Source organism: Musca domestica, unplaced genomic scaffold (genome assembly GCF_030504385.1).
Source record: "Musca domestica strain aabys unplaced genomic scaffold, Musca_domestica.polishedcontigs.V.1.1 32, whole genome shotgun sequence".
In the NCBI taxonomy this organism is placed as follows: Eukaryota; Metazoa; Arthropoda; class Insecta; order Diptera; family Muscidae; genus Musca; species Musca domestica.
In genome coordinates this window covers 4,813,846-4,828,267 of record NW_026712311.1, presented here as the reverse complement: position 1 = coordinate 4,828,267, position 14,422 = coordinate 4,813,846, and the positions used below count along the sequence as shown (strand labels likewise).

At 33.2% G+C, this 14,422-nt stretch overlaps 2 protein-coding genes across 3 annotated transcripts in view; both read right to left on the bottom strand.

Annotated features, from left to right (window-relative positions):
• The window catches only part of LOC101898208 (protein piccolo), a 64,302-nt gene extending 56,386 nt beyond the window's left edge, over positions 1 to 7,916 (bottom strand). Inside the window, exons 1-2 of the mRNA XM_059125252.1 lie at positions 7,773 to 7,916; positions 2,257 to 2,718 (exon numbers count right to left, since the gene is read on the bottom strand). Coding sequence (XP_058981235.1) covers positions 2,257 to 2,588 — 332 coding nt within the window. The 5' untranslated portion in view covers positions 2,589 to 2,718; positions 7,773 to 7,916. The remainder of the gene's footprint in view (positions 1 to 2,256; positions 2,719 to 7,772) is intronic.
• LOC101900142 (circadian clock-controlled protein daywake) overlaps positions 1 to 14,422 on the bottom strand; it is a 396,529-nt gene that overhangs the window by 231,670 nt on the left and 150,437 nt on the right. The window lies entirely within an intron of this gene.

The following is a 14,422-nucleotide window of genomic DNA, read 5'->3' as shown; positions in this document are numbered from 1 at the left end:
TAAGGGTATTTCCTTCTTTAAAGTTTTTTTAAAGGATTCTCAAATTGCCAATTTTAAATGTCTTCTAAATAAATTGAAGGGGTTTCCAACAACTTATGAAAATGATACCTTTAAGAAATTTAGTGCAGGATTATCAGAGATCTAGAGTAGGACTCATTTAAGGAATTTTTGAAGTGTTCCCTAAGGGTCGTTTTTCTAGGGAAATTTCCAAGGATTATAAAGTCATCCAAGGACATGGTTTGTTTAAAGAACATAGAAGGATTCCCGTGGTTTCCAGACGTAATGTCTTCAAGGAACAATTGTATACATTTTAGATGCCAATGGACGGGGTTGCTTTGAATTGTTTAATAGGAGCTACGAATGTAATTTTATTTTTTAAGGATTCTCATAGGTTGAAGGACCTTGGATCTTTAGTAAGCTTGTGGAAAATACTCAGAAGCTTACGGACGAATTTTTTTAAGTAAAATTTTATGGATTATCAGTAAACCTGTTTTATTGGAGGATTCTCTGTTATTTGTGGACGTGAAGTCTTTGAGAATATTTTCTTTATGGATTTTTTGATTTCGTTAATTTTTTTATGTTGAAGGACTCTTTTCGTTCAATCAATGCTGTACAGGCTAAAAATCGAAATTAAAAAATTCTTAAAAAAAATCCACGTTTATGTAGTTAAAAATCGAAATTAAATAATTGTTTAAAATTTCACGCCTAGGTGGCTAAAAATCGAAATTAAATAATTGTTTAAAAATTCACGTATAGGTGGCTTAAAATCGAAATTAACAAATTCTCTAAAAAATCCAAGCCAACGTGTATGAAAATCGAAATTAAGTAATTGTTTAAAAATTCACGCTTAGATGGCTAAACATTGAAATTAAAATTTACGCTTAGATGGCTAAAAATTGAAATTAAAATTTTGTTTAAAAAATCCACGCCTAGGTGGGTAAAAATCGAAATTAAAAAATTCTAAAAATAGAAATTAAAAAATTCTTAAAAAATTCACGCCTATGTGGCAAAAAATCGAAATAAAAAAATTCCTAAAAAAAATCTAAGCCTAGGTGGCAAAAAATCGGAATTAAAAAATTCCTAAAAAAAATCCACGCCTAGGTGGCTAAAAATCGAAATTAAAAAATTCTCTAAAAAATCCAAGCCAACGTGGATGAAAATCGAAATTAAGTAATTGTTTAAACATTCACGCTTAGATGGCAAAAAATTGAAATTAAAAAATTTTTAAAAATTCCACGCTTAGGTGGCTAAAAATCGAAATTAAAAAATTCTTAAAAAAAATCCACGCCAAATTATATAAAATCGAAATTATATAATTGTTTAAAAATGCACGCATAGGTGGCTTAAAATCGACATTAAAAAATTCTTGAAAATTCCACGCTTAGGTGGCTAAAAATCGAAATTAAAATTTTGTTTAAAAAATCAATCGCAATTATTTTTTTTTAAATCCGCGTAGGTGGCTAAAAATCGAAATTTAAAAAATCTTTCAAAAAGCCAGGCCTAGCGTCTAAAGATCGAAATTAGAAAATTCTTAAAAAAATCCACGTCACAGGTCCTTAGACTCCTCTCCTTCGTCTTTCTTTTCAGAGAAGTTATTGGGATTATTGTTCTTCTTTACGGACATTTAACATTGTCCTTATAATCCTAATTTTTTATAGAATTATCAGAGGTCCTTAGGGAGTAAATTTTAAAGTAATGTCATATATATTACTTTATTAAGCTTCAAGGACTGTAAATGTGATTTTTTAAGGGAGCATTATAGGATTGTGATCCCGTTTCCATCCCTCGATTTAAAGGGCTCTCCCATGTCTATGAGCTTAATTCTTTTAGGGGGAAATTGATTTCTATAGGCGTAGTTCCTTCAAGTAATTAATAAAATTTAAACCGGAATTCTTTCGAAATGTATTTTAATTTCATATCCCATCCCCATACCTTGTTAGGCTACGCCCCTGACCTTGCCTCAAGTTTTATTGCGTATTTTGCGAAATATGGCCTATCTTTAATACAAAATAATTTATCTCTCAATTTCCTCTTATCTCTAGCTTTAACATTCCTTTTTGATCATTAAATAATTTCACATTTGTGTTTTTTGTTGCTGGTGTTTAATTAACAATTTCTTTTTAAATATTTTCTTGAGAAATATTTCACTACAACAACAAATCTCAAATAATAATTATTTTATTATTGAAATGGGAAGAAAAACAAACAATCATCATCAAAATGATTTTGAATTTTGTGTTTGATTTGCGCACTTACATATCGTTGTCTCCCCCGGGCGATGATGATGGCGATGAGGATGACGATGAAGGGCTGGCAGCCAGATGAATGGTGGTGGTAGTGCCATTTGTTGTAATTGTTGATGTTGTCTTTGGGTTGGATTCCAAATTGAAACCCGTATCCTTGTGCACCATATAGCTGGGCAGTGTATCGATATAGGCATTGGCCTGATCATTGTAAGAACCGAGCAGTTCACGATATTTGGAGTAGACCAAACGTTTCAACTGGGGATTGGGTGAGGTGCTGGCCACCGTTTTCAGCGGCGATGGGGTTGTGGTGGCCGTGGCGCAATGTTGCAACGTGGCAGCCATTTTTCAAGGGTGTTTAATAAGTTTTTCACAGTTTCACAGGGTATAGATTTTTTTAAGATTTTTCAAGTCTTGGTTTCACTTTTTCTTAACACTTTTCATCAAAATTGTCTGAGGGCTTTCATGGTTACTTCTTGGAAACAATTTTGGGAATTTTGTAAATTAATTTCAAATTAAAAACAAATTTTTATTTAAAATAAACCCAACGGTTTTCTATAATAAATTGCTTTGAGACTGACAGATTTCCTTAAGGCACAAGATAAGGCTCATCACTAGATTTACTTGTTTTTTAAAACAGAAGAATTATTTAGCAATGAATGGACCTATCGAAGAAAGACAGGGAAATTCAGAGTAGTATGGACTTCCCCTTAATTTCAATAGGATTTTTGTGAAAAAAAATCGAGACTCCTCAATATATCCATCAGGACATTTTAGCCCATGTGGAATAAATGAAAATTATTTTTTTAACACTTCTTGATGGTTTTTTATATTTCCTGAGTCATCCTCAAAAGTTCCACCTTAAAAAAACCTTCTGAAAAACCTTCACTAAGGTTCCTCCTCATGATTCAGGATCTTCATATTTTTTTTAAATTCCTTTTCGCCACTTTTTGCCCAAGCCTTCAACGAACTATGACTTGCCAATCGCTGATTACAATGATACGCATTTTTGATTATGCAAAGGTAGAAGGAAAAAAAACTCGAAAAAAAAATCCACCAATTTTTGTTGGCCTCCGGCAAAGTTTTGTTATGAACAGCCAAAACAATGAATCGCAATCGCCAACAAAAGATGACCCAATAAAAATAAAGAAAAGAAAAACAATTCGAAAACCACAAACAAAAAAAATTAAAACTCATTCAAAATCAATAAATAAATCTGGTGATTGGAAACGCAGGAAAAAAACATCAATGATCTGGCAAACAGATGGAAGTATTCAAAAGCGAAATAAAAATTGGATTAAAAGCGCTCTTCAATACAAAATCAATTGGCTTCATATGAAAGGGTTTAAAAATGAACAGAGAATGAAGATCTACAGATGTTCTATGAAGAGATCTACAGATATTCTTGAGAAGATCTACAGATCTTCTAGGGAAGATCTATAGATATTCTGTCAGAAAACCTACAGATTTTCTGTGATGGGGCGGGAGAGCTCTTCTATCTACAGAAGAGAGGTCTTCTATCTATAGAAGAGAGCTCTTCTTTCTATAGAAGAGAGCTCTTCTTTCTATAGAAGAGAGCTCTTCTTTCTATAGAAGAGAGAGCTCTTCTATCTATAGAAGAGAGGGCTGTTCTATCTATAGAAGAGAGGGCTCTTCTATCTATAGAAGAGAGGGCTCTTCTATCTATAGAAGAGAGGGCTCTTCTATCTATAGAAGAGAGGGCTCTTCTATCTATAGAAGAGAGGGCTCTTCTATCTATAGAAGAGAGGGCTCTTCTATCTATAGAAGAGAGGGCTCTTCTATCTATAGAAGAGAGGGCTCTTCTATCTATAGAAGAGAGGGCTCTTCTATCTATAGAAGAGAGGGCTCTTCTATCTATAGAAGAGAGGGCTCTTCTATCTATAGAAGAGTGACACTCTTTTATCTATAGAAGAGAGACACTCTTTTATGTATAGAAGAGGGAGCTCTTCTATCTATAGAAGAGAGACACTCTTTTATGTATAGAAGAGGGAGCTCTTCTATCTATAGAAGAGGGAGCTCTTCTATCTAGAGAAGAGGGAGCTCTTCTATCTATAGAAGAGAGATCTTCTCTATCTATAGAAGAGATAGCTCTTCTATCTATAGAAGAAAGAGCTCTTCTATCCATAGAAGAGAGACACTCTTCTATCCATAGAAGAGAGACACTCTTCTATCCATAGAAGAGAGACACTCTTCTATCCATAGAAGAGAGAGCTCTTATATCCATAGAAGAGAGACACTCTTCTATCCATAGAAGAGAGACACTCTTCTATCCATAGAAGACAGACACTCTTCTATCTATAGAAGAGAGGCACTCTTCTATCTATAGAAAAGAGGTACTCTTCTATCTATAGAAGAGAGAGCTCTTCTATCTGTAAAAGAGAGACACCCTTCTATCTATAGAAGAGAGGCACTATTCTTCCTCTTTTAAAGTGTAGGGTACTAATTTGTCGGCCTATAACACCTTTGTCTCTTTGGCTTATTCTCCTCAATTAAAGGAATACAGAAAACATTTTTTCTTCTCAATTTTTGACACAGCTGTTCGGCATTTTGTTACTCGTGGGGGTCAATATCAACTGATTCAACACTTTTTACATTGTTCTGCCTCTCAAATAAATGGAAAAGTCCAAAGATAATGATCTTCAATTAACTTCATTATGAATACGAGCATATTTTAGTGAGTTATGAACACACACCGAAAGACAGACAGACGGACTCACAACCACACAAAGTGAAGTGGTAAGAACCTGCAAGTCTTAATCATTTCGATGCTTGGCTTTCTTAATGGTTTTTTTTTCGGGGCAGGACCCAAGATGGTGTGACTGAATATTTGATTGTCTGTCCGTCTGTCCGACTCTATGTTGAGTTCCTATCAATTCATCCATTAAATTTAGGCAACAAAACCCAATGACGACGATGATGATGGGTGTCTTTTTCCCAACAATTTGTCATGGGATGGGAAGAAGCTACATGATTTTGAGATGATTCATCTAATTTTGTATTGATGGTGGATCGATCGATTGGTTGGCGGCCTGTTGGTCATTTGTTGTTCATAGAACGGCGGGAAGGCAGACAGACATTCATCAGAACTGGGAATGTGCTGTATGTGATGAGAAGAGGGGGCACATTGTGTAAGAAGACGAGAGAGACAGAGTGGAGAACAAATCTGTGTTCTGTTCAAGTAGCTGTCATTATGTTAAATGTGTGACTTCTTCTAGATATGGGCCACATTAGTATTCGAATAATTAGCCGCCACACATAAATTTCCATTTGTGCATCATCATCGTCATCACCGTTCCCCCTTCCTCATTTTATATCAATCATTTGGGGATTTTTTCTTTATTTTTTGAAATTCTAAGGTAAAATGGTGCGTGGTTTCCTTGGCCTCCCATAGATTAGCAGGAATTTTTAGTGGAATATTTGAAAATTTTTTTATATGAAACAATTTTGTATGGCTTTTGAAAAATTGGGAGTGTATTCTTATTGTATTATTTGGAATTTAAAAAAAATGTTTCGAAATTGTATGAAAAATAGGTTAGGGAGATTTGATTCCTATAGAAAGGTATCAAGTTGGAATTTAGTTTTGATTAGTAAATAAAATAAATCTCAAAAGTTCTTGTAGAATTGTTTACGAAATCCGAGGAGTATTTTTTATTGAAAATAATTTTTTAGATTTTTTATCTAAAGATTTCCTGGAAGGATTTTTCCTTGCCCTTATAGGACTGAAACTTTTTATAAAAAAATTCTAAAGATCTGATACCGATATGATTTTCGATTCCCAACAGAATTTCTTATGAATGTCTGAGGTAGACTTTTTTTCAAGAATTTTGCAGGATTTCTTAGAAAAAATAGGAAACAAATCTTCAGAACTGATTTCCGATTTCCATCAGAATTTCTTATGAATATCTGAGGAAGTATTTTTTCAAGAATTTTATAGTCGAAAGTAGTTATAAAGATCTGTGTTATTTTTTTTAATTCTAAAATTATTTGACAAATATTTTAAAAAGGAACCTTTAAGCGTCACGGCAGGTGAGTTTAGTTGAAAATATTTTGGTCCTTCGGTGTGAGTATTGTTCAAAGTATCCAGTCAGAATTCAATTTACAAATCTGGGTCCTTTAAAAAGAGACAGTCTCTAGGCTATCCTAAGTGAGCTTTCGTACACATTTCTCTCACAGAAACTCTTCAGGTATGATTTCCGATTTCCACCAGAATTTCTTATGAATATCTGAAGTTGTCTTTTTCCAGGAATTATGTAGCAGAGTCTGCCTCTAAAACTCTGTGTAATATTTTTTCCAAAATTCCGAAGATATCTATTTTTATAGTTTGCAGAACTTAACTTTGGTCCTTTGATGTAAGAATTTGTCACTTCAAAGTTTTGGGACAATTTTCAATGCACAATGCTGATGCATTGCACAACAAATCTGAGGAGACAATCTCTAGGCTATCCGAAGTAAGTTCTCATATGCATTATTTTGAAAGGAAATCTTCGAAAATGATTTCCAGATTTCCATTGGAATTTCTTATGAATGTCGGAGATAGTCCTTTTTTCAAGAATTACAAAGATGAGGCTCCTTCAAAAATGTTTGTGAATTTTTTTCAAATATTAAGAAGATTTATAATTCGCAAATTTAAAAGTTAGAAAAATATAAAAAGCTATAGGATATTTGAACAATTTTTTGTGAAAGAATTTATGGTCCTTCGATGTGAATATTTTTCATTTCCGATTTCCATTAGATTTTCTTATGAATGTCGGAGATAGTTTTTTTCAAGAATTACAAAGATGAGGCTCTTTTTAAAGTTTCTGCTTTCTGTTTTTTTTGTTTTTTTTTAATTTTGAAGATTTTTAATGTACAAATTTAAAAGTCAGCTATAGTATAGCTGACCGATTTTTTTGTGAAAGAATTTTGGTCCTTCGATGTGAATATTTTTTCACTTTTAAAGTACCCCAGAAAATATTCAATATCAAATACTGATGGAATAATCAAACAAATCAGATGAGTACATGTGATTTATCTCTGTAACACATTTGGTCCTTCGATATATATTTTTCTCAATTATTATTATTTTTTATTTTTTAAATAGAGATTATCAATTTTGAGCGTCAAGTTCATCAGACACAATATTTTTTTTTCATGCATTCATTTAATTTTTAATTAAATTGTAGTGCAACCGAAATTCAGTGACCAGAACTCAAAGCAATTTATTATAACACAAAAATAATATTTTTAATTTAATTATCAATCTTCTTTTTTGGATTTCAATTAACTAATGCCATTTGTTTAAATAATTTATGGTGTTGGAGCAATTAATTAAAAAGAAAACACAAGCATTTATTTCTTCGGCAAATAACGTGTCCAGATGTAATTTGTTACATCGGCAGGGACGCCAGGCGTGATGTTTTCAATTAGTGAAAATATTGTTTTATATATTTTTTTTCAATTTTGCCTTTGAATTTTAAAATTTATTTTGAATCTATAATTAATTTTGTTCAAAATAAAAAAAAATATTACTTTACTTTTATGAAAACTTGGTTTTGTCACTTCACAACGCGTTGCGAATAAGACGTTTTAAATTTTTTGTTTTTAATTCACGTGCGAAATTAAATCAACTCGATTTTCATCTAATCCCGGCCCGTTTACGATCCGTTTCTCTTCAATTTTTGTTGTGTATCGGTTTCGGAACGTCAGAAAAAAAGTGTTGTTTACGCATTGACTGCTCAACGCTTAGTGCGACACCGTGGAGACGATCAAAACAATAACTATGAAATGAATTGTACCCTGGTTGGCTGGCTGGGTTGGTTGTTTGGTCGACTGACGACCGACTGCCAGACAACAATAATAATAATAAAGACAGCAACAGAGTTGTTGTCAATTCTTTTTTTTTTTTTTTCAATAATATTTAAAAGCTCTTGTTGTTGTGTTTTTCTCAAGCAACTACAACAGACAGTTGGCGCTCAGCTTGTTTGAGAAAATAAAATCAGTTGGCTGGTTTGATGGCCTGCCTGGTTGGCTGTTTGGTTCATTTGTTCGATGAGATTTTCAAAGCTAGGTTTGCAACAAATACTCGATACAATGCAATGACTTGGATATGATTTTATTTTTGGGGGGTATTGAAACAGATAGGGGATTCATAAGGGACCTTTGGCTATGTCAGAAATGTAAAATCTCTATGAAGTTGAAGAAATTTTAAATATATATGTCTTCCCATCTCTGCAATAAAAATATAAAAAAAAAAATTGAATTCAGAACCAGGGGACGTCGGTAAGAGTATTCATTTGAATGTCTATAAAAAGTTCCTCAGCAATTTTATATTTGAAAACTTATGAAGCTCCATAACAATTTTTGATTTAACAGCCATTTTTCTTGTTATTTTCAGAACATTTTGTGGCAGCTAAATGAAAAGTATTGCCTATTTTTGTAATGCTTTTGAAATTGACTTCTTAAAAAGAAAGCTCTACATGTATTATTTATTTAGCAACCATTTTTGACATATCTGCCACAAAATACGTGCAAAACATATTCGGAACGAGGACACGTCAATAGGAGTATTCATTTGAGTGTCTATAAAAAGTTCCTCAGCGGTTCTATATTTGATATCGAATGAAGCTCCATAACTATTTTTGATTTAACAGCCATTTTTCTTGTTATTTTCAGCACATTTTGTGGCAGCTAAGTGAAAAATGTTGCCTATTTTTGAAATGCCTTTGTGGTTGACTTCTTAAAAAGAAAGCTCTTCAACTATTATTTATTTAGCAACCATTTTTGCCATATATGCCAAAAAATGTGTGCAAAACCTATTGTGGCAGGTATGTGAAAATTCCTGCACTTACAAATATTTTCTTAAAAAATTGCCAAATACTTCGAAAAAGAGATTCCTTTAAAGAAAGCTCTTCAGTATTATACGTTTAGCAACCATTTTTGCCACATCTACCACAAAAGGTGTGAAAATCATTTTGTGGCAGGTAAGTGAATATAACTGCACATAAAAATAATTTCTTAAAATTGGCGAAAAACCTCGAAAATAGATTTCTTTAAGGAATTTGAGCCTGGGCTCAAATCTTGGGCTCTTAGTTAAAACCTGCGCTCTTTAAGTATTATTCATTATTCAACCATTTTTGACATATCTGCCACAAAATATATGTGGAAAACTTATTGTGCCAGGTATGTGAAAATTCCTGCACATACAAATATTTTCTTAAAATTTCGCAAAAACTTCGAAAAGGAGATTTCTTTAAAGAAAGCTCTTTAAGTAGTATACGTTTAGCAACCATTTTTGTCATATATGTCACAAAATATATGTGGAAAATGTATTGTGGCAGCTAAGTGAAAATTCTTGCACATAAAAATATTTTCTTAAAATTTGGCTAAAACTTCAAAAAAGAGATTTCTTTAATGCAAGCTCTTTAAGTAGTATACGTTTAGCAACCATTTTTGTCATATATGTCACAAAATATATTTGGAAAATATATTGTGGCAGGTAAGTGAAAATTCCTACACATAAAAATATTTTCTTAAAATTTGGCAACAACTTCGAAAACAGATATCTTTAAAGAAAGCTCTTCAAGTATTATACGTTTAGCAATAATTTTTGTCATATTTGCCACAAAATCTGTGCAAAACATATTGTGGCAGGTAAGTGAAAATTCCTGCACATAAAAATAATTTCTTAAAAGTTGCGAAAAACTTCGAAAACAGATTTTTTAAGGAAATTGAGCCTGTAATATAGGTTTAAACAAGTCCAAAAAATCTAAAGCAGAAGTCTGTAAAAGAAATCACACCAATATCGGTTTAACATTTACATTACATCTCTATCAGAAGGCCGGCAGATTTCCCTCAGAGTTTCGGGGTCATCGGAACAATTAATATTAACGAATTTCGCTGTAAGAGATTAGGAAAACTGTGAAAGTTATTTGAACGCTTTGGTTCGATACTTCGAATATTTCTCAGCTAGAAGAGTTGAAACCCTATCGTGGGTGACATTTGTGACAAAATTCTCTTGGATTTATTTTTCTTTCAGCAAATTGCCTTTAAATTTATTTTACAAAAGAATACTAGCATAAAATTAGTTGTTGCTATTTTTTGACCTCCTCGCAATGCAGAAAATTTATTGTCGTTACTTGTAAGGTAGAAATTTGACTTTTATAATGACTTTAAGTAGACGGAGACCATCGATAGGCTCAAGAGTCTAAATTTTTGTTGACACCAAAAGTAGTGGCTACTATTGTGCCTTTTATAAGTCCTTCTTAAAAATCTAAAATTCCTATCGATTTTAGTCGACTTTGTGTTGGTTGATAAAAATCGAAAAACAAAGGCCGAAAAATTGACATATCTGTTGAAAGCAAAAGACGTGGATTTTAATGTGCCTTTAAATAAGTCGTTCCAAAATATTTTTAAAATTTTAGTCGACTTTGAGTTTGGGGTCAAAAGCCGAAAATCGACTTTTTTAATATTGATTTTCGAATTTGCTTCAGATTTGTGACCAATTTTTCATATTCCGATGCTTAAGTAGGACTTTTTTTAATATGTGATTTGTATTATGCTTTTCAATAAGTTCTTCCCAAATATTTAATATTTTAGTCGACTTTGTCAAAAGTGGAAAATCGATTTTTTTCAAAATCGATTTTCGGATATGCTTTAGATTTGTGACCAATTTTTCATATTCCGATGCTTTAATAGGACATTATTTAATCGTTGATTTGTAATGTGCTTTTCAATAAGTCCTTCCAAAAAAATTACAATTTTAGTCGGCCCGAGTTGAGAATCAAAAGTCGAAAATCGACTTTTTTAAATCGGTTTTCGAATTAGAATAAAAGCTTTTCTTTCCATTTTTTATATTCTGATGCTTAAATAGGCTCTTCTTTAAGAGGTGGCTTCGAATGCGCTATTTAATAAGTTCTTCCAAAATATTTAAATTTTTAGTTTGTCAGAGATGAGGGTCAAAAGTCGAAAAGTCAACTTTTTTTAAATCAATTTTCGACTTTACCTCATAGACTTTTGATACATTTTTCATAATCCGATGTCTTAATAAAATCATTCTTTTAATTTTATCTTAAAGTCTATATACATTTAATTAACTTTTATTTGGAAGGCAAAAGTCGAAAATCGACTTTTTTCAAAATACATTTTCGAATTTTTAATTATAGATTTTCTGTCAATTTTTCATATTCCGATGCTTCAATGTGTCCTTCGTTAATAGATTACTTCTAATTCGCAATTCAAAAAGTGTTTCCGAAAATGTTAAAATTTTAGTCGACTTTGAGATGGTGATCAAAAGACGAAAATCGACTTTTTAAAATTAGTCGGTCTGAATTGTGGGTGAAAATCAAAAATCGATTTTAGAAGAAGTCGATTTTCGACTTTGCCTCGTAGACATTTGGCCCATTTTTCATATTTCGATGTCTTAATGGGTGCTTTAAAAATCCCTTCTTTTTACTTTTAATCTTAGTGTTTATATAAACTTAATCGACTTTGATTTGGAAGTCAAAAGTCGAAAATCGACTTTTAGATGAATGCGGAATCTCGACTGGTCGAAAAGTTTTGCTTTAACAAAACTGGTCTCTTCTGAAATGAGTTTGAAAATCCTTTCCGAAAAATCTAAAATTGATATAGATTCTATTTAAGATTAAATTGGGAGGGAAAAATCCAAATTCGACTTTTGATTGACTTTTTGTTGGAGGGAAATTTTGAAAAATTTTAAGCCTAACTCCTGACCTCGACAATACTGTATATTAGATTTTCTAAAAATGACTTCACAAGTTTATTGGCGGAACCTTAGCAAAGAGTAGCTAGCCTTAGAAAGGACCTCATGTAGAGATAAGATCAGCAAACCTATTTTTTCAACGGTAGCTGACCTCTGAGCCCACTCTACATTATTTTGCCTCTGAAACAAGCCAGTTTGGAGTATATGGCCTCCTAGGTTTTTCAGAGTTTACAGACACATTTTCTTATTTTATTTAAAGTGTTAGAAACAATGTTAGGAGGTTTCAGTTGCTCCTAGAGCCTTTCTAGAGCAAAATTGGTTGTTTCAGAAACAGATACTGTCTGGATCTCATGAAATTCTTATGGTGTTTGGAAGAGGGAGAGAGAGAGGAGAGATACTTTTTATTTTCATTCTGAAAGATGCTTCCTATAATTTCCTATAAAGTCATTTAATAGAATAAAGCTTCCCTAAGTCAGAATTCTATCAGAGAATTTTTGTGGGATTCTGATAGAGACTTCTTATAGAATTCCGATAAATATTTCTTACAGAATTGTTTTTAAATAGGGAAGGTTTCTATGCATTTAATTCCGTATCATTTTTTTCTCTTTTTGTTACCTTCCAACCACTGTCTTTTAAAGGCCTTCTCCTCCCTCCCCAGGTTTGTTTGACACGACACACAACATTCATGCATGCAAACAACAGCAACAAACCATAAATGGTTGTATTCAATTCGAAATGTTGATGGAAATAAAAATCAAATCAAAATATAATAACCCTCTATGGTACATCGCACACACAAACAAACAACAAAAATAAATTCGATTTGAAATCCAGCTGGAGCCGGAGTCGACGAAGTTGTCATGATAATCTCGGCACACAAAGCCAAGTATCTGCGGCATGTTACAGCCTGTTTACAAAGGAGTTACAACCAGTTGCCTACATGGATGGATGACTGACTGACTGGCCGGCCGACCAAGGCAAGTTGATGGGTGGGTGTAAAAAATTGCGAGGGGTGGTTGGTTGGTTGCCTGTCTGCCAGCCTAGTTGGTTGGTAGTGTGCCACGGCTCCCACAAGTATACAACACTGTTACAACATGTACTAACCGGCAGACAGGCGTTCAGCAAAATGTACAGAGTCCAAATGGACACTATTCGAACCATGTTTGCTGGCTGGAGAAGTTGTTTGTCTATGAGATGAGTGGTGTTAGCGGAGGGGGGCTCCTCTCATTGTAAAGTATGACAATGCGCCGCCACACAGCTGCTGCTGCTGTTGGATGTTGAGTGGCTGGATGGATGAATGAATTACTAACTGACTGACTGGGGGGGTATTGGTTGATTGGTCGGTTGGTTGGTTTGTTTGCCTCGTTGGATGGATACTGCATTGTTGGATTTTGTTATTGTTGCAATTTGTTTGTCTGTCAAGTTTACTGCCTATTGCCATTTCTACACAGATCAGAAGCAGCAACAATTGTTATTACACAGTGACCGGCTGATAATCACATTGCGGATATAAATGTTTTTGGTGGCTGGTAATGGACTTGGATGGAGGATGGGGGAGGAAAGCCATAAAGTCCTAATTCCCCACACACACAACATTATAATAGAGTTTCTAAGACCATGTTCTGGTATTCTTTGGCAAGAAGTTTTCCTATTTTCTTTGGATATTTTCATCAGCGATTTTTTTCCTTAAAAGTAATTGCAAATTTGTTCAGCCTTTCACTTTTTATTCCCATGAGAACTACTTTTACAAATCTGTGACATTTTTGACACTTCAACTTTTTTTGCCCTCCAGAAAAATTAAAAAAAAAAAATACTATCCCTTACCCATTTAGCAGCCAAATCCCCCAAAAACAATTTCAATAATAAGATCACCTCATCATCATCATCTGCATCATCGTCATCTGGACTTTCATTTGATGTCATTACCGTATGATTTGGCAACAAAAGTTCACAAAATTGCCAATTTAACGCCCCAAAAGCGTTTTATTTTCGTTAATTAATTTCCCCACAGCCCGAAGTAAAAGACCACAGAGAAGAGAAAAAAAAAAACAGCTGAGATAATCATTTAATTTCAGATATTAAAAAACACAAATGATAACGGAGACAACAAAAAAGTACCGAAGATTAGCAGAGCGCGTAGATAAAAAAATAAAAATAAACTAAAGAAGAAAACAAAAAAAAAAATAAATAATAAATGTTATCAAATTTAAGAGTACAAGAAAACCAAAACAACGATAAGAAAGGAATGTGGGAATAATAAAAAAATAAGGGGACTTTTTTGAGGGTCAGACAAGGGATCTAGGGAATACAGAGACTTCAAAAAGCTCATAGACTTACCCTATACTCCCATACAGTAGCTGGCCTCACTCTGACTCCTCTCTACTCGTATAGAGTAGCTGGCCTCTCTCTGAGGCCTCCCTACTCGTATAGAGTAGCTGGCCTCTCTCTGAGGCCTCCCTAC